Raw genomic sequence first — 20,887 nt, 5'->3', positions numbered from 1 at the left:
TTTGTGTGTGTGAGAGTGTGTGAAAAAGAGTGTGCGTGATAGAGAGTGTGTGTGTGTGATGGGTCGGTTTAGGGGCAGTGTAAGGGGATGGAAAATACGGTTTGTACAGTATAAAAACCATTACGCCTATGGAATGTCCCCATATGTCACAAAAACAAACGTGTGTGTGTGTGAGAGAGAGAGAGAGTGTGTGTGTGTGAGAGAGAGATAGAGTGTGTGGTTTTGTGTGTGTGAGAGTGTGTGAAAAAGAGAGTGTGTGTGTGTGAGATAGAGTGTGTGGTTTTGTGTGTGAGAGAGATAGAGTGTGTGGTTTTGTGTGTGTGAGAGTGTGTGAAAAAGAGAGTGTGCGTGTGTGTGAGATAGAGAGAGTGTGTGTGTGTGTGTGTGTGTGTGTTGGGTAGGTTTAGGGACAGGGGGAGTGTAAGGGGATAGAAAATAAGGTTTGTACAGTATAAAAACCATTACGTCTATGGAATGTCCCCACTTTTCACAAAAACAAACGTGTGTGTGTGTGTGTGTTGATGGCAGTGGCTATGACACAGATGCCCTGCTGTGTGACCCGAGGGCAATGTCTCTTATCAGTGATCACACACTTCCTGCAGTGAGACTGGAAACACACACACACACATACATTCATTTACATTCAAATCTTTCACCAAACACACCCAGCTAACAGGAAACGTTCTGGCAATGTTCTCTCAAAGTTATGCACAAACGTTCTGGTTACATTAGTAGAACATCCGTTTTTAATCATTTCTACCATTTGAAGTTTAGTCAACATGAAATGTGAAGTTGTAATAAATGACAACTTGCATAAAAAATCCAAGTATAATAAATATCTAAGTATAAAAAGTACCTTATATTGGCTCAATATATTCAAGTTGTCACTAATTAGTACAACTTCACATTTTAAGTTGACTAAAATTAAAAAATTTAAGTCAGCGTGAGCAATTTTAAAAATAAAAAAATGAATTAATTTCGCTTTTAGATTAGATAATTTCCTTCAATTATTTCCACCGTTTTTAGAGTTTAGTGTACTTTATGTACAACTTGATTGTTTTACTTTTTATTTTAAGAACTTGTATAGAAACTGTTTTCCACCAACGAATAAAAACTCAAATGTAATTCTTTCTCAGAATCCTGAGATATAAACTTGCAATTGTGAGTCAAATTCTGAGAAGAAAACGTGCAATGAACTTTTTATTATTATTCGGAGGTGGAAACAAGCTTCCATACATTTGTTATTATTATTGCCAATGAAGTATAAAAAAAATAGATTTTACCCATAATGCACTGTTCTGTTCAGGGAGAAAGGGGAAGTTACATCATAGTATATATATTTTCATGTGTTAATGATGCATAATTGACGCAACATGCTACTATTCACAATTTAAGCATTTTATTTTTAATTTGAAAATGTTAATTACAAATAGAAGTGTGTGTGTGTGTGTGTGTGTGTGTGTGTGTGTGTGTGTGTGTGTGTGTGTGTGTGTGTGTTCACAGCGAACCTTCAGACCACCTTCATGAGACTTTGAAGAGACATTGAGGTGTGTATGATGACAATAACAAACCTACACATATTAAAAAAACAATGCATACAAAAAAATTCCAAAACTATATGCGTATAAAATGAAATAAATAGAGCTGTAAAAGATGAGCTCTGCCTACAACAGCTTTTTCTGGTATCGAGTTGTTTGCTAATCTATTATTCTTATTTACACAATTGTGTGTGTGTGTGTGTGTGTGTGTGTGTGTGTGTGTGCGTGCGTGCGTGCGTGCGTGCGTGCGTGCGTGTGTGTGTGATGGGTAGGTTTAGGGGCAGGGGCAGTGTAAGGGGATGGAAAATACGGTTTGTACAGTATAAAAACCATTACGCCTATGGAGAGTCCCCATATGTCACAAAAACAAACGTGTGTGTGTGTGTGTGTGTGTGTGTGTGTGAGAGAGAGAGAGAGTGTGTGTGTGCGAGAGAGAGTGTGTGTGTGAGAGAGAGATAGAGTCTGTGGTTTTGTGTGTGTGAGAGCGTTTGAAAAAGAGAGTGTGTGAAAAAGAGAGTGTGTGTGTGTGAGATAGAGTGTGTGGTTTTGTGTGTGTGAGAGTGTGTAAAAAAGAGTGTGTGTGTGTGTGATGGGTAGGTTTAGGGGCAGGGGCAGTGTAGGGGGATGGAAAATACGGTTTGTACAGTCTAAAAACCATTACGCCTATGGAGAGTCCCCATATGTCACAAAAAACAAACGTGTGTGTGTGTGTGTGTGTTCCAGGTGGGGTTCCTCTCAGTTATAACTACCACATCATCTGATAGTGTTCCACACAGATCTGAATATAAAGCTCATATATCGGACTCAGACTAGCAGCTTTACCTCATTAAATTAGATTTAATGTCAGCCCAGCTGCCGGGGAACGTTCCCCGGAGGTTCCTGAACAAACGTTCTTCATTAATAGAATGTTCGTTCAGAATTATCTGCACTTCTGGACATTCTGAAATGTTACTGCTGGTTTTAGAATGTTCACGGAACATTCAAACGTAACGTTCCAATAATGTTTGAATTTGATCAAATAGAATGTTCCCTAACGTTCACACAACCAACGTTCGGAGCAGAAATGTAATCATGTTCATAACTTATAATGAGCATTAGCAAACGTTCTGTTTTAATGTTTTAGTTAGCTGGACAGCAGCTTTAGTAACTTTACTGCTCAATAAAGAATATTAATGTTAATCTCAAGAACACATGCAAGGTTAAAATAAAACTTTGCAGAAATGTAATTTTGAGAATTGTGTGATGTACTCAATAGTGTGTATATAATTATACACTATAAAGTACATCACAAAATGTATATAATATATACTGTGTATATGTGTGCATACATATACACACAGTGTCAATTTTATATCTATATAGAAAATGGACACTGTGTGTATTTGTGTGCATGCATTATATATTTATATACCCATTGCTGAGAATTTGAGGAAAATACTGTAGAATTTTTTTTAATGAACAAAAAAAATCTTTATGAAAAAGGTTTTGCTTTATGAAAATTATGATGTATTGTATTTTTGGAGTGAAATATGACCTGCACATGATCTTGAGATTCCCCTGACGGTAACAGAAGGAAAAGGTTTAGGTAAAGTTTTTTTGTCCAACAGATTTTCTCTTTTCAACCCGAGACTTGAAGCCAATAAAGCACAGTGCAGTTAGATACTGTAAAAGTTTACTCATGTCAGTCACGTAAGTGTGTGTGTGTGTGTGTGTGTGTGTGAGGACAAGCTATCAAAAAGAAAAATATACATATATATATTACACAGATAAAATGGCTGCCGTTAGCGGCACACGTGTGGAGGGAGTCTGAGACAGTGAGGGGTGGGGCTGTTGCCGTGGTTACAGGTTTTGGCAGCACTGCAGTTTGTTCCCTTTCTGCCCGTCTGTAGTGGGCGGCACGCTGATGTCCACCACGTTGTTTCCCGGCGACTCGTCGTGGGCCGATCGGTCAGCGATTTGCTTCTGTGATACGATGCGATAGATTTCTACAGAAGCAGGAGAAACGCAGAGAAAGAGAAAGAGCTGCTCATCTGTCGATTTTTTTTGGACTATTATAAACATCATTAATCATTCAATTGAAATTCAATCACATGAAATCATTCATTTTCAGAATGATTTGCACATACTCCAGCTTATCTGTGTTTTACATGTAAGTGTGATTTAAAAACGACGATGTGCACATATCTCCATCGGCTATATAATCCCATGGAGATTACCCGAGGCGTTGAGTGAACTTGTTCTCCAGCAGCTCATGTGCTGTCTGAGCGAATGCGGTTTAAAACATGCCTACAGTCAGTCATACAAAAGATGGAGAACCATTGACAAAATTCTGATTTATTACTGAAAAATCAGTGTTACGTACCTGTGATTAATATGCTATTATAGTTTTGATTCATATTTTAATAAGCCGTTATTTTTATGCTTTTAGTTTTCATTTATAGTTTTTTTATATTACTATATAGGTCTTAGTATTATTTGTACACTATTATAGTTTTGATTTATATTTGTAAGCCTTTATTTTTATGTTTTCAGTTTTCATTGTAATGTTTTTTTTGTATCTTTTTCCATTTTATATATATTACAATACAGGTTTTAGTATTATTTATATAATACTAACGTTTTGATTCATATTTTTAATTAGCTTCTTTTCAGTTTTACATTTAAAGGTCCTGTTCTTCGCGATTCCATCTTTCAAACTTTAGTTAGTGTGTAATGTTGCTGTTAGAGCATAAATAATACCTGTAAAATGATAAAGCTCAAAGTTCAATGCCAAGCGAGATATTTTATTTAACAGAAGTTCCCTTTCAAAGCCGACAGCGAGCGGCCGGTTTGGACTACACCGCTGCACTTCCTGCTGTAGTGACGTCACTAGAACCGTTTGTTGACTAAAGCTCCGCCCACAAGAACATGCAAAATAGGGGGCGTGGTCTCGTTGCTCTCCCACGTGGAGAAGAGCGCGCATTCAGCGCTCGCATCTCCCCGTTATGGTAAGAGGCGGGACCTTTCCGGGCAAAGTGCGCTAAGCTGCTGTCCAATCACAACACGGGAAGCGCTGGCCCAATCAGAACTTGTTACGTGTTTCTGAAGGACAGACTTCAGAGAACAAGGAAATCATCAGGCCGTTTTTAGGACGGAGGAAACATTATACATTTTCATAACAAAATTTTGTTATGAAAAACAAAATTTTTCATATTTCACAGCATATGAAAAATACTGTTTTTTTTACACGCAAAACATGAACTCATGTTATATTGCACACTGTAAACATAATCAAAGCTTCAAAAACACACAAAGAACGGGACCTTTAATGTAATGTGTGTGTGTGTGTGTGTGTGTGTGTGTGTGTGTGTGTGTGTGTGTGTGTGTGTGTGTGTGTGTGTGTGTGTGTGTGTGTGTGTGTGTGTGTGTGTGTGTGTGTGTGTGTACCTGTTAGTATGTTCTTGAACGCCTCCTCCACGTTAGTTGAGTCCAGGGCGGAAGTCTCGATGAACGACAGGTTATTCTTCTCTGGAAGAAATCAGAAGGTGTTTAATATCACCTGATTTTAAAATATAACTCATGAAACACAAGCAGAATCAGTTTTAGTGCAAATATAATTGCTATTAGTGGCGATGGTACCATTTTCCGAAATCTCTTCTGCTCAACAAGTCTGAGTTCATTTGATCAAAATACAGTAAAAACTGTGAAATTGCTGATACCAAACAGATAGAACAACCATTCACTACCATAGCAGGAAAATAATACTATGGTAGTGAATGTTGTTCTCTCTGCTTTGTTAAAAACATTTTTCCAAATATCTTCTTTTGTGTTCAGCCGAACAAAGAAACTCACACAGGTTTGGAACATCATAAGGGTGAGTAAATGATGACAGAATTTTCATTTTTGGGTGAACTAATTCTTTAAACTTTATTTTAAGGTGTCATTGTTTTAAGTACTGAGTAATATTAGTTGTACATACTTTAGGGTTTGGTTATGGGTTAGTTGCATGTAATTATTCTTAACTTATAGTTATTATTGTGTAAATAAAGTGCAAAGTAAAGCGGGTAACACTTAATTTTTCAGTGTCATTGCTACACATGTACTTACCATAGTAATAATTATGCATAATTACATGCAACTAACCCTCAATCAAACCCTAACCCTATAGTAAGTGCATGTAGTTAATAATTTATATATATATATATATTACAATATGAGTTTTAGTATTATTTATATAATCCTAAAGTTTTGATTCATATTTTTAATTAGCTTTTATTCTTCTTTTTAGCTCTCATTTTATCCCTTCCACTTTTATTCGTTACCAATGTTTTTTTTCATATTTTATTTAGCTTTAATTTTCAATTTAATGTTTTTTATCTTGTTCTATTTTTATTCGTTTTTTTTAAATACTATAATTGTATTTTAGATTACATGTTTTTGAGTCTGTAATGGTGAAATATAGTTGGGGTTTTGTCAGTGTTTGTCATGTTATTGTTATTTTTTGTGTTTGAGAAAAGTACATTAAAAGTAAAATGTATTATTATTACTTTTTAAATGTTACACTTTATTTTACAGTGTCATTGTTACACTTTACATGTATTTACCATAGTAATAATTACACTTTAACAATGACACCTTAAAATAAAGTGTAACCATAAAGTATAACTGTAAATGCATTGAATCGTTGCCAGAGCACGGTATAATCAGTCTAAATTGCTGTGTAATTTCTCAATAGGCAGGCAGCATGAGATAAACAGACGGAGCTCCAGTGTTCCTCCTGTCTGGGGTTTACCTGCGAAAGCTCGCGCCTCATCAGTGGGAACGGCCCTCAGGTGCCTCAGGTCGCTTTTATTCCCCACCAGCATGATGACGATGTTGTTGTCGGCGTGATCTCTGAGCTCTTTCAGCCAGCGCTCCACGTTCTCATAGGTCAGATGCTTGGCGATGTCGTACACCAGCAGTGCGCCCACCGCTCCACGGTAATACCTGCACACAAAATCATCACCGCGGCTCAGTGTGGCTAAGGCAAGCATCAACCGTCCGTCTCCATTGACTTTCTATTGCTAAAAGCACCTCCTTGTTATTTCAGACTTATAACAAAAAAAACTAAAAGCCAACATGTGACAAGGTGTACAGAAAACAAGCTAAAAAAACCCAGATCCAAAAAACCAGAAGTGTTAATAAGCTGCTGACCCAAAAAAATAGCGTTTAAAGACATAAAAGTGCATACATGCACTAGACTAGAGACAGAGCGCGTCATGTTATATTACACTGAGAACTATGCCATGTGGAGGGGAAAGTAATCGGAGACAGGAAATATAACATATAAAACTGACATTTGTATATTTGACTAAATGTTTACTGCACATGTAGGCATACTGAGTGTCAGGATCCCAAAATTGACCCATTCTTCCTGCTGAAGCTTCACGTCTTATAGCCTGTATCACTTTAGGCCGGAGACACACTCCAGGCGTGGTGTGAGCGTGGCGTTTCTGTTGCGTGTCAGCCGCGGGGCGTTTTCTCTGTCTTTGCACACCAGAAGCGTGTCTGACGTGGCGCTGCTGCTGCTATTGATGTACAGGGAAGCCCTATACTTCATGTTAAACATAAATATATTGCCTATTGATACAGCAAAGACAACGTCGGCAGTAGCCTATTGACCACATATCTATAATATTGATGGCAAAATAGGCTACAGAATGTTTCGTTCTGTTTTGACAGGTTTAATATTTCCAAATCGATAATTATGTTGTTTTTTTATTATTACAATTAGCCCTATATCTGCATTTATGTTACCCTAGAGACTTTCAAACATGAAAATGTAATTTATTCATATGTATTTGTGTCAAAATGACATATAAACATCTTTTCCTATTCTATTTTGCCTGGAAACGCTTCCAACACACGCGTGTCGCGTGGGAAATAGGCGTCTCTTCTTTTTCAAGCATTCAGGCGTTTTCCGTGCGGCTAGAGATGTCACGCGGGCAGTTTGCAAGCTCTAACCAGTTAACATTAGCCTGACACGCCAGACCCACATCAAGATGTTTGGTCTGTAAACTCACCATTGACGGCTCAATCCGAGGGGCGGATAAACGGTTGTCTGTCAAACTCCCTCTGCACGCGATAGGATAGCGCTACACCAACCAGAGCAACGAAGGTGAAGCAGAGCTCGCTGACAGATTAAACATTCGCCGTATCCGGTCGGCTAAACTCCGAACACATCTTCCCTTTTTAAGAATGACTTCAGTGCCGTTCTTTGTTCTTTTCTCAGAGAAAAGCTTAACTCCAAGTCTTCCAGAGTCGCGGTCAAAGCTGATTCGAAAGACCGCCGCCGTTCGCCAGTTTCTGTGTTTACTAGAAGCACGCAAACGCAACTCGGCCGTCGTCATTATGGCCCCGCCCACCGACTCTATACACGATGTTATTGGCCCGGCAAGAGTTAGGGGAATACAGCTCAGAAGGGTATTGAGAGTTGCTAGACGACACTCGCGGGCAGATTAGATTTGCTGCCGCTAGGGAGCGTCTAGATTTCTAGGCTAGGTTAACATGGAAGCCGAAATAAAAACGGACACGCCACGCAGCCGAGACGCTCACGGCACGTGTGCAGTGTGTCCCTGGTCTTAGTCTCCTTAAGCACTTGTTTTTTTGGGGGGTCGACAGCTTATAAAAATAATGGCTGAGATGAAGGATGCAAATGTTATTTTCGGTACAAGGGAATCTGAACCACATCTGTTCACTTACAGCATCGAATGTGGGTCTTTGTGGGTCACTCCTCATGTGTTTGCAGTTTAAATATAATGATGCATTTAAAAGTTAATGGCCAAACGTGTCATTACAAAAGTTCTCAATGCTGCTGCAGGTGAAATATAATGTGGACAACACTGAATAAATATATTTTTGTCAGGTTAAATATCAGGTTGGTCACTCAAACCCCTTAATCTAAATTTCTCTACTTAACCTCCGGACTCGCACGTCCGCCATGTTTGTAGTTTTTTAACGCTTTTTATCCGTGTTTGTAGTTCTAATCGAATCCTCGTCCAACTCGCAATGGGTTGTGGGCAATATCAGCCGTTGGAGTGCCCATCGATTCATACTTCGAATTCTGACCGGAAAAAGTAAACCATCCGGGAATCTTTGGAATACTCTTTTCAACATACTATGATTTGGGACATACTAATTCTATTTTCGAATACTATTTAGTATGGATAGTATGCAAATTGGGACGCAGGGGTAGTTCATTATAAAGCTGCACAAGAGTTGAGGGGAGCCCTCTGGTGGAGCTTATGGGCATTACAGCTGGAGGATGTTAAAGTAATGGTTCACACATGCCTCAAATATTCGCTTAATAGACTTCACATCACAAATACAAAGAGAAGCCCATTGAAGTTGAGAAGCTGTCGTTTACATTAATAATTACATTTATTCATATAAATCCTGTAGGATTTTGTCTTTATATGGGTGCAGGTATTGAAAATATTTCTCTATAAAAAGGGGAAGTTTGGCAACCACTGGTCTATATGGAGGTATTTGGTATCTTGATTCCCCAGCCTTTTTTGAACACTGATTTATAGTTTATAGCAAAATGGAAGAGGACAGATGTCAACATTTTCATTTTGGTATTCATATAAACAGTGTATTGGATCCATGCATTCCGCCTTAAAGTGACAGCAGCTTTGTAAAGGACTTTGTAACTTTTATACAAGTATTTAAATGAGTTTAAGTTAGTCGTATGCTAGTACGTCAGATGGATCACTGACTGGCTTAAACCATGACGGCATAGTGTGCATTTATACAACAATAATAAATTAATGCGTTGACATAAAAAAAGGAAATTTGCTTTTGATACTTTTGAAAACAAATACTTCTGTACTTGTACTTAAGTAAAAATCAGTTTTTACAACTTCCACTTGTAACGAAGTTATATTTGACCAGTAGTACTGTTACTTTTACTCAAGTAATGAAGTTGTGTAGTTTGTCCACCTCTGGACTGTACTCACGCAGAGGTGATGGCCCTGTACCGCTCCTGCCCTGCCGTGTCCCAGATCTGAGCTTTTATCGTCTTGCCATCCACCTGAATGCTCCTCGTGGCGAACTCCACACCTATCGTGCTCTTGCTCTCCAGGTTAAACTCGTTCCGTGTGAAGCGCGACAGGAGGTTACTCTTCCCGACACCCGAATCTCCGATGAGAACAACTGAGAGCAGACAAACAGACCGTCTGAGATAGCTCTACTTAAAAAATATTCATCATTTTATTAATCAAGAATACATCAAAATCATCAAAATTGACAGTAAAGACATTTATAATGTTAAAAAAGATTATATTTCAAATAAATGCTATGGTTTAGAACTTTATCTTGAAATAAAATGCATCACAGCTTCCACACAAAAATATTAAGCTGTTTTCATCATTGATAATAATCATAAATGTTATATATTATTATATATTATATAAATATCAGAATGATTAGTGAAGGATCATGTGACACTGAAGACTGGAGTAATGATGATAAATTCAGCTTTGATCACCGGAATAAATCACACTTTACTATATATATATATATATATATATATATATATATATATATATATATATATATATATATATAGCTGCTGCTTTACACTGAAATAATATTTCACTGTTTTTACTGTATTTCAGATCAAATTTATGCAGTTTTGGTGAGTATAAAAACGTTAAAAAAATCGTATTGACCCCAAACTTTGTGCTCTAGAGCAGTCATTCCCTGTGGTCCGCGGAAAGGCAAAATAAAATAAAATATTTTTTTTCCCCCTTCATTTTACCAGGAAATTCCCATAAATAAATAAATAAAAAGTAAAAAGAATTTGTAGGCCTATATTGATATAGCATTTGTTTTAAATTGTTAAGTTATTGTGCGATTACTAAACAAAAGCCTAGTGGCGCTCGGCCGTGACGTTCACGTTCAGTGGCGTTATGGATCGGTGGATAGCAACGGGTTCTCTGAAGAGAAAAGAGACAGAGGCAGAAGTTACAAAAAATGAAGAGACTGACAGCGAGTCGGATCATCTATGAGCCAGATTCATCATTAAAAAAACTAAGAAAGGAGAAAATGTCAAAAGAGAAAATACTGCGAAACTAACCCCGAACTTTATAAATATAGAGGTTAGGGGTTGTCATATGACCAAACTCTTATTTCACGATATGAGACATTTTATTTCACGACAATGATATATATCAAGATTTAGAGTTTGTTTAATTTGATATCATTAGTTATTAAAAATAAGAAAAAAGAAGCAAATTACAAACAATAAAATGTAACAAAAAATATTAAACTAATTACATTTTTCAGGTGCAATAAACATGTAGTTAGAATTAGAACAGAAATGTAATAATCAAATGTAAAAAAAAAACTGTCTCCACTGTATGAATTAAATATAAATGTATCCGCAATAAAGCTAAAAAACATTTTCTCTTTTGATTGATTTGAATTAATGATAGATTTATTAGGCTGCTGTCACTTTAAGACGGATCAATGATTATACTGATACACATCCGCTGTTTACTTTCACTTGAGGCATAACCGGTGTCTGCATGAGGTAACAGACCCTTTCACTGACTGTGATAACGTGTTTTTTAACAGTCATTAATATCGTAAATCCTGCAATTTTTTTATTAATTTTTTTTTTTATATACATTTATACCACAAATACTTTGTATTATATTCCTTTTGCATCAAATTACAAAAAACACTTACTGCTGCTATGAGGGTTTTTCTAATACAGCGTCTATAGGAGTGATGGAAAGATTAACATCTTTCTCTCTTTTCACTGCAGTTATTAATCTCACTCTTTTATCCCTCATTTGAAAGTTGTGAAATCACTATTGTAGAGTTTTTCTTTTGCTATTTGAGCAAATGGGGACACCAAAAATATATATATTTAATGTATTCTCTCATTAACCGCTATAAAATTTAACCCAACTATAACGACTTTTGGAAAAGGAGCTAGGACCGGCAGCTCATTTGCATTTAAATGGATAAAAACAAAAACAGCTTTTTTGCTCACCCTCAAAAAGTGACAATTTTATGCTATAAAAATGATCTGTGGAGTATTTTGTGCGTCACACACACACACTCTGGGGACATCTGTGGTTTGTTAACATCTTGTAAAAAGGGGTGTTATAGGACCCGTTTAACATCAAGCACGTCCCGCTTTTTATATTCTCGTTCATGCATTTCATCACTCTGAAGTGTCAATACTACAGTACTATATGTTTACATATCCCCAATATACACGATATAGCAAAATCTCTAACAATAAACATTTATAGCGTTATAACCAGGGCTACATTAACACCCGCCAGCCCGCCATATGCAGGCCGATTTCAGCTGTGGCGGGTAAGGCAGCCACTCCCACAGCCAAATGAAATGGAATCGCCAAGACCGTCATATCACAAAATTACAATTCAATTACAATTTTTTTACAATTAACTTGCAGTTAGTGAAGGCATGAACACAGTTGGTTATGGCTTAAGTATACGTAAACTGGGTAATAACTGGATATGTGTCAGAATATTACGTCCATGCATTCAGCAGCCAAATGTATGCATATTAAATAAACCTACTATCTGAATATATATATATATATATATTTTTTTTTTTTTTTTTTTTTTTTTATATATACTATTGTTTTTGTAATTTGCTCATTTGCTTCTTTGTTCTTTTATATAGCCCACCAAAAATATCTCATATCATATTAACTCTATAATCTTCCAAATCTAGTCAAATGACTAAAAATCGGGTAATTTAAGCACGCCAAAGTAAACTTTAATCATATAAAATGTAATTTCCAAATACCAAAATTGTGGCCATGTAGTGAAAATGCTGAGTGGCTAGTAACTAGGGCTGTGCGATATTGAAGAAAAATGCGATATGCGATATCTTGTTAAATAATGCGATATTCGATATGCGATACGATATTGCAATTAGTGTGTAAAATCTATTTTGATTATATTTAAAAAAAAAAAAAAAAAAATTTGTTTCACATTCTTTCTGGGAAAAGAAAGCATCGCTACAACTTCTGAAAGTGACCAGCTGTGTTTTAGCCAACATTTGTGTCACACATTGTTCATTGTTTCGGTGCATGTCAAACAACGCGAGACCGCAAGTTATTGTTTTTTGCAAATTATTGCGTTTAATAACCCTTTTTAACATCAAGCAAGTCACATAAGTAACAGTAATGTGCCCAGTCTATTCTCTGCTCAATGTGTGACCTAAAATGTACACTTTTCACAATGTTGAAGTAGCCTATTAAAATCATTCACATATTGCGACCCATTGCGATATGCATATTGCGATATGTACATTTGCGATATTTCGATATATTGCACAGCCCTGGAAAACTACTAGCCATAGTGGCTGTTGAGCAAAAAAGTTAATGTCAAGCCCTGATTATAACAATACATATAATAGCATCTAAAATTAGGGGTGAATTCAGGTTGTTTGGGACACTTTTTCTAACAATTTCATTGGCAAAAAGTGTCCCAATCACCCTAAATTCACCCTATAGATCACTGGCAAGTAACAAGTGAATTTTTAACTTTTTCAGCTCTCTCCCTCTCTCTCCAGTCATTTGTTTTCAAAAGCTTTCTTCTTCTGAAGGCCCATCACTCAAGCCTTCTCCAGAACATCTGTTGTGTTAAAGCGCAGGTGAGCTGTGAAGGCGTTTGCATTGATTTCCTTCAGCTCAGGGTGAGTGAGATGTCATGAGGACTGCCTGCTGATATCCTCGTGTTGTCTTGCTAGGAAGTCGAGTCGAACTTTGTTCCTCGCATTATGCTGATCGTGTGAAAATCGAAATGCAATGTAACATTTTTAGCTAACACATCAGCTGGAGCAGGGAATATCTCAATGTGGCCTAATTATTATCATGCGATCCTAAAGCAGTGCAGAACTAAACACATTCACTATTAACATTAAATCACTTTTAATCCTCTTTTTAAGGCTCGTATCTTTAATGCATTTCCCATAATTTAGGCCCAGATATCCATATCACAGCCGGTGTGAAAGCATCCAGGCCACCACAAACAGATGTTTTACTGATCGATGGATGTGCATTGATGCCTCTGCGGGCGTTGCTATGTCAAATCCAGTCAGTTATATATGGATGTTTTTTTAAGGCTGTCATCGCATGAGAGCTTCACTGACACAAAAAACTCTATAGGTCTGAAACAATGCATGGATTATGAATGATTGACTCTGTATGAGGGAATGCAGAATTTACCTTTGAACAAGAAATCGTATTCATCATCTCTGTTGGCCATTTTAGAGAAGCCCACTCCGTCCTGTAGTCCGCCCAGAAGGAGGTAAATCAGGTGGTGTTGTATTGATAGCTCAATGCAAGAAGAAATAATCAAATTAATCCTAAAGACACACAATGCGCCAGTGCTGCTGCTGTCACACCGCAGGAAGAGCGATCTGCTCGGTCTGCATTAGGGGAGGAGTCCCGCTGATCATGACCGCGGCTCCCAGCAGAGGGCGCTGTAAACACTGCTGTTATACACGTGCTGTATGGCAAGCCGAATTAGCCCTAACATGTTCCCAGCCATGGGCGTCGGAACCAATATGTGTGTGTGGGACAACAAGACCCACCCACTTTTTACGACCAATGATATGAACCCACTCACTTTTGTCTCTAATTCAGCACATGTCTGTTTACCTACAGCTAACCGAGAAACACGTATTATTAACCATGTTAGATGCTTTATTTCCACTTTTCTAATATTTTCTCAATTTTTATTGAAAATAAATGCCTTTCTGTTCTGATAAGTGATGTAAAAAGGGAGTCGAGCAAGTTCGACAAAAGGCAGATCCGAACCTCTGATCGATTCGCGTCTAAACTTGATGCCATCCATCTTACCCCTACACCATAGCCCCCGTAAATAACTCAGTGATTTCTGTGATTTTGTCTGGCCCAATCAATCGTTTAGTAAACGGTGGTATATTTGTATTTAATGTAAATGGAATCTAATGTTACTCCAAAATAAACCACCTGGCCTGACAAGCTAGACCCACCTCAAGATGTTTGGTGTTTGGTCTGTAAACTCACCATTGACGGCTCAATCCGAGGGGTGGATAAACGGTTGTCTTTCTAACCCCCTTCTGCACGCGACAGGATAGAGCTACACCAACCAGAGCAACGAAGGTGAAGCGGAGCTAGCTGACAGATTAAACATTCGCCGTATCCGGTCGGCTAAACTCCGAACACATCTTCCCTTCTTAAGAATAACTTCAGTGCCGTTCTTTGTTATTTTCTCAGAGAAAAGCTTAACTCTAAGTCGCGGTCAATGCTGATTCGAAAGACCGCGTTCGCCAGTTTCTGTTTTTTCAGTTTTTTTACTAGAAGCACGAGCATGCGCAACTCGGCCGTCGTCATTATGTTAAGCCCCGCCCACTGACTTTATACACAATGTGATTGGCGCGACCAGAGTTTGGTGTTTACAGCTCAGAAGTGAATTGAGAGTTGCTAGACGACACTCGCGGCAAATTAGGTTTGCTGCCGCTAGGGTGCGTCTAGATTTCTAGGCTAGGATCCACCCACTTTTTATTTGCCTCCGACGCCCATGTTCTCAGCGTTACTCATCGTAATTGCATTTTTACTAGTAAGAATTCAGTTAAACAGCTCTAAAATTAAATTCTTACTTTCTTAAATTCCAATAAGAGAGCTCTATAAATATTTTTTTATGGCAAGCCATTTTAGCTTAAATTTTTGCAAGCTCAATTCGTCGTAATTGCATTTTTACTAGTAACAATTAAATTATAGATCCATCTGATTTTAATTGTTAGTAAGAATTCAATTGTAGAGCTCTGTAATTAAAAATGAATGTGTCAATGGAGAAATATGAGTAGTAAAAATTAATTTGTAGAGCTCTCTAATCGAATTATTACTAGTAAAATTGCAATTACGACGAGAAGCGAGGGGACAATTTCAGCTAATGCTGATAATTTCAGTGTATACACTACCAGTCAAGAGTTTGGAAACATTAAGGTTTTTTTTATGTTTTTGAAACTAGTCTCTTAATCTCACCAAGACTGCGTTTATTTGATCAAACATACAGCAAAAAAAAGTATTATTGTGAAATATTTTTACAATTTAAAATAACTTTTTTCTATTTGAATATATGTTAAAATGCAATGTATGTGATCAATGCTGAATTTATCCTTATTACTCCAGTCTTCAGTGTCACATGATCCTTCAGAAATCATTCTCATATGAGGATTTGATGCTCAAGAAACATTTATTATTATCAGTGTTGAAAACTGTTTTTGCAAAATAGCAACAGTTAGAAACTATACAATATTGTTAGTGAAAAATCCATTCTCTTAACTGACTATCTATTATAAATTCAACAACTAGTCAAAATGTATCACAATAAATATAACAGAACATGATAAATTCTAGTAAATGTGGTCATCGTGAGTTTAAAAAGCTTGCAGGAGGATGTTTTCCCCTCTTTTCATCATTCATTTTAGTGTATTTTTTAGATCCTGTTCGACTTTCTCTGTAGTGTTTTACTACATTCTCATAAACATTCAAATGGGACAGACATTTTATTATCAGCATCGCAGAGGAATGGCTCGTGCAAATCTTAACACTTTTGGAGCCATTTAATTAAACAATTGGGCTTCAGTAACAGTCATTGCACAGATAATTGAGCCGTTATAAAAGTGAGAAGTAGCAGATGCAAGAAAAAGTGCAGGTACGCTTACTGCCTCACTTCGAGCACTGATGCTGAGAACATTTTAAGCTACCACAGCTTGCCATAATAGTGCATTCATAATGCTGTCCTAATTATGGTAATTAGGCCTTGGAGTGTACACACCTAAAAAAAAAAAAAATTACATAAAATAAAATAAACAGAATAGAATACAATTTAACTTATTTCAGCTCATTTACTTTAACTTGAATAACTAAAGCATAGTACACTACAAACAATATATACATATTAAATATAGGCTAATGGACAAAACACAACTAAATTAATAAAATGTTCACTAAATTAAAATGAAAATAGATGTAAAAATAAAAACTATTTTAAAATATTAATAACATTTTTGGCTATTAAGATTTTTATTCAAACTAAAAAAATAAACTTTTCTCAAATAGGACACATTAAAACGGTTTCTATTGCATGCACCATTTATTTTGCTACTTGATGCTTTTATCTATTTTTATCTAAATATTTTTGTTTTACGCTTATTTTCGCAGATTTTCAGTATTAAAATATGAAAATCCATCATGAAAATATTATTGCATGTTTTAAACTATACAATAACTAAAATACTGAGGGAAATAAACATGCACATCACAAAAGAAAAAAAAAAGATTATGACCATCCTTCATTTCCACCAACAATAACTCTTAATGTAAAGTTTACCAAGGAGACGATGGGCTATGCAAGGATGAATATGTGACGTGAGCTGTGAAGAAAATCAAGGCAAACATTATTTAAGCTGAACATTTTTAGTGTCAGTCAAACGGTTTTGTCAGATTATGCAATAAGTGTGGAAAATATTATTTCATTGTGTGTATTAATAAGTATTGTGTGTATATATAAAATGTTACGAAATTATCCTTAATATAAAAAGTTCCAAAAATCTCAAGCGTTGGAGGAATCAGAGGCCAGGAGGAAATATGTGAGCTAACCTTCCATGACCTCACCGTTTCCTGTGGCAGACAGGAAGTGAGGTGTAACTGCTGAATCAGCTTCCCAGCAGTGTGAAGGAGACACATATATAATAGATTAACATAGTTAGATATTTGGGTGTTTGGAAATTGGTTTTTGACATTTTCCTAGAGCTAGAAAGCTGAAATGCATGAACCCATTCAAAGAAATCGTCAGCTGGAAAGTCCATATTTTTAGACAGCTTAGCAAAATTTGGATGGAAAGTGATGTAAGATATACATTCTGTGTGTTTCCTGAGAATCAAGCGTCAGCGCTACAGCACTGTAAAAAAAATATTAAACAAATATTAAATACTAAACATTTGAGTTAATATAATAAAAGAGATTTTGTATTAACTTAAAATTTTAGGTTCAGTGAACTCAAAATTTGAATGCACCCCTTACTTTGTAAAGTTGAAACTACGAATAATAAATTAACAGTGTGTAAAAGTCCATTAATTATATAATTCAGAATTCTATTTAGATTGTGCTTTAGGGAGATGTCCTGGAGTTGAAGAGTGTTCCTAATAAAGAAGTTATTGCATTTCTTATCTAATACATGAACATAGTTAATTGCAAGTAGGAATATATCACTTTTATGATGGTTAGATGCACTTTTATGATGAATGCCTTCATTTTTATGACAAATGGATGGACTTTTATGATGGATAGATGCACTTTTATGATAGATGGATGGATGCACTTTTATGATGGGTGGATGGATGGATGCACTTTTATGATGGATGGATGGATGGATGGATGGATGGATGCACTTTTATGATGGATGGATGGATGGATGGATGGATGGATGGATGGATGGATGGATGCACTTTTATGATGGATGGATGGATGGATGGATGGATGGATGGATGGATGGATGGATGGATGGATGGATGGATGGATGGATGGATGGATGGATGGATGGATGGATGGATGGATGGATGGATGGATGGATGGATGGATGCATTTTTATGGATTTCAAAACAGAATCAGTCATTCACTGCCATTATAATGTTTGGAAGAGCCAGGACATTTTTACTATTGCGTTAGCCTGAAAGAAGAATGTCATACACAGAGGATGACCTGAAGGAGAGTAAATCATGGGCTAATTTTTATTTTTGGGTGAACTATCCCTTTATTTATGAATTGCTTTGTCATTGGTTGGATGTGTTTATTTTCATCTTCATGAGCGTGGAGTGTGAAGTTGTCTGAGGAAGATTCTGGCATCATTGTGAGAGATTGTCAACGAGGTGAGTCACATGCCATCCCATAGTAACATGCAAATGGAGGCTGGATTTAGATGCCATCACATGACTCGATGCAAAACTGCGGCTAAAGAGTTTCTCTCTTCGAGAACAGAAGAGAACAAGACTTGAAAGGTGTGTCATATTTACTACAAACTGTCATCGTTCCATATTAAAAGTTACACATTTTGCATACCCCATAGTCCAAATGAGATCACAATTGTTTCTCCTTGACAGCAATGAGATTAAATTAAGAGAAAATTAGGATTTCTGTGTAAAAGTCTCAGACAACTTTCCTAGTGTTGCTCTTTTTATGCTTTACTACCAACAAATGTGCATGTACAAGAACATATCCCATAATACACCAGAAGGACATTTTGCATGCTTCTTAAAAAAGGGAGATAAAGATAAGAGCGTACATAACCATACATTGTTTAATAAGCATAATTACACTTTTTTTATATGAAAATGTTAAACGAACAGCATACTGTAGTTATTTTAGTTGTTTCACTGCATCATTTCATCAATGCAGATTTTTACCTCAAGCACTGTACAAATTTGAATGTATAATGAAACCAGCATGCTTGGAGTAATCATCCTTAATATGATAAGAACACATGCTTACCGGATAAGAGAAGTGGGGAATATTATAGGAAAGAGATATGAACATTAAAATATTCTCAACAATAAAACTCTTTCCAGCAACTCTGTGTTGGCATGGACTTTTGTGATACTTCCTGTTTCCTGTTCTGTCTGCCATCTTTGTAGTCGTTTTGTAGTTTTTCATGCTGTTTTTCCCTTGATTGTTTGTGTCTTGTTAAGTTTGTTAGCCCCTGTGTATACAGAGCCCTTGAGTTTCTCTTGTTGTTGTTTGCACGTGTTTCTGTTCCTGGTTATTTTGTTCTTTTGGAGTTCGATCCTCACCTCTGCCTCCCTTCTCTTCAGCTCATGTATTGGCAGGGCCAGGTTTTGCTCTTTTTCTACAGTTCTAATGGGTTCACATCTGTGTTCCTCCTGACAGACACTAGAGGGGGTAGTATGCATGTACTCAAGTGTGCTCACGTTTTACTTCTCTGCATATTTTACATGCATGTAGCATTTGATTTTCTCTGGAATGTCACAATCATGAAGATTTCTGAATGAGTTATTATTATTTTATTTTTATTTTTTGCAGTTTAGTTGCAATAAATGGTCTGGATTCATATTTTCTCCAGCTTTCTACCTAGACTTTTTAAGTTAAGTCTCTTTAAAATCATATGTTCAGGCTAGATACCATTTAAAAGAGTGGTTAATTATAATTTAAATTGTTTAACTTTAGTTAGTGTGTACTGTCGCTGTTTGAGCATAAATAACATATGCAAATTTACAATGTCCAAAGTTCAAAGCAAAGAGAGTTATTTTACAGAAATCGCTTTTTAAGAACTACAACAAAAGGCTGGTAGGGACTACAACAAGCTTCTTCATGGGTCAGTGACAGCACAACCCTAACATGTAAATAAACCCGCCCCTGGAACCATGTTGAGAAGAGGAAGAGTTGTTGTTGTCGAGCACATTTGGGTGTCACTCGAGCTGTCGTCTGTCTTTCACATTTATGGCAGTTATGACCGTAATTAAACTAAACTATTCATGTTCTCTCTTCATCAGCAGATATTCTCTGGCTCATTTTCTAATTAACGACTTCAAAATAGTTAAGTCATAAATTCATCAACTATCACTTCAGAAACGTCCTGTCTCATTCTACATGTTGTCTCTTCTTCTTGAGTCTCTCCGTCATTGTCCGCAGAAAAGGCTGAACAGTCTGACATTTTCAGTGTGTGTTTGCATGAGGTAATCAGAGCTGCTAACACAAGCTCTTGAAGCGCCACGCTTTTCTATAAACTACAGCATTTCACTTGTTTCATTACTGGATGAATCAGTGTTTTTGAACAAATCTCATGAGTGAATGATTCAATGACTCACTCATAAAGATTTCACTTGTTTCATTACTGGATGAATCAGTGTTTTTGAACAAATCTCTTGAGTGAATGATTCAATGACTCACTCATAAAGATTTCACTTGTTTCATTACTGGATGAATCAGCGTTTTCTAACAAATCTCTGGAGTGAATGATTTAATGAGTCACTCATAAAGATTTCACTTGTTTCATTACTGGATGAATCAGTGTTTTTGAACAAATCTCTGGAGAGAATGATTTAATGAGTCACTCATAAAGATTTCACTTGTTTCATTACTGGATGAATCAGTGTTTTTGAACAAATCTCTTGAGTGAATGATTCAATGACTCACTCATAAAGATTTCACTTGTTTCATTACTGGATGAATCAGCGTTTTCTAACAAATCTCTGGAGTGAATGATTCAATGACTCACTCATAAAGACTTCACTTGTTTCATTTTTGAATGAATCAGTGTTTTTGAACAAATATG

General features: G+C 36.5%; 1 protein-coding gene across 1 annotated transcript; it reads right to left on the bottom strand.

The window, feature by feature from the left end:
- Positions 1 to 3,239: 3,239 nt before the first annotated feature.
- rab11bb (RAB11B, member RAS oncogene family, b) lies at positions 3,240 to 14,008 on the bottom strand. Its single transcript, XM_067452855.1, has 5 exons — positions 13,777 to 14,008; positions 9,515 to 9,710; positions 6,310 to 6,503; positions 4,965 to 5,045; positions 3,240 to 3,523 (listed from the first exon to the last, which is right to left on the bottom strand). The coding sequence occupies exons 1-5, from the start codon at positions 13,814 to 13,816 to the stop codon at positions 3,378 to 3,380; spliced, it is 657 nt and encodes a 218-aa protein (XP_067308956.1). The 5' UTR covers positions 13,817 to 14,008; the 3' UTR covers positions 3,240 to 3,377.
- Between the last annotated feature and the right edge of the window lie 6,879 nt (positions 14,009 to 20,887).

This window comes from Pseudorasbora parva, chromosome 9 (assembly GCF_024679245.1).
Source record: "Pseudorasbora parva isolate DD20220531a chromosome 9, ASM2467924v1, whole genome shotgun sequence".
NCBI classification, from domain to species: domain Eukaryota; kingdom Metazoa; phylum Chordata; class Actinopteri; order Cypriniformes; family Gobionidae; genus Pseudorasbora; species Pseudorasbora parva.
Note: the sequence above shows the minus strand (reverse complement) of the source record. Positions and strands in the feature narration are given on the sequence as shown.

Coding starts and splice junctions, on each gene's coding strand:
- rab11bb (XM_067452855.1), bottom strand. CDS start 13,816: ATGGCCAACAGAGATGATGAATACGATTTCTTGTTCAAAG. Junction 6,504..9,514: donor TACAGGGCCATCACCTCTGC/GTGAGTACAGTC, acceptor TTTTGTGTGCAG/GTATTACCGTGGAGCGGTGG. Junction 5,046..6,309: donor TGAGGCGCGAGCTTTCGCAG/GTAAACCCCAGA, acceptor GATTTCTTCCAG/AGAAGAATAACCTGTCGTTC.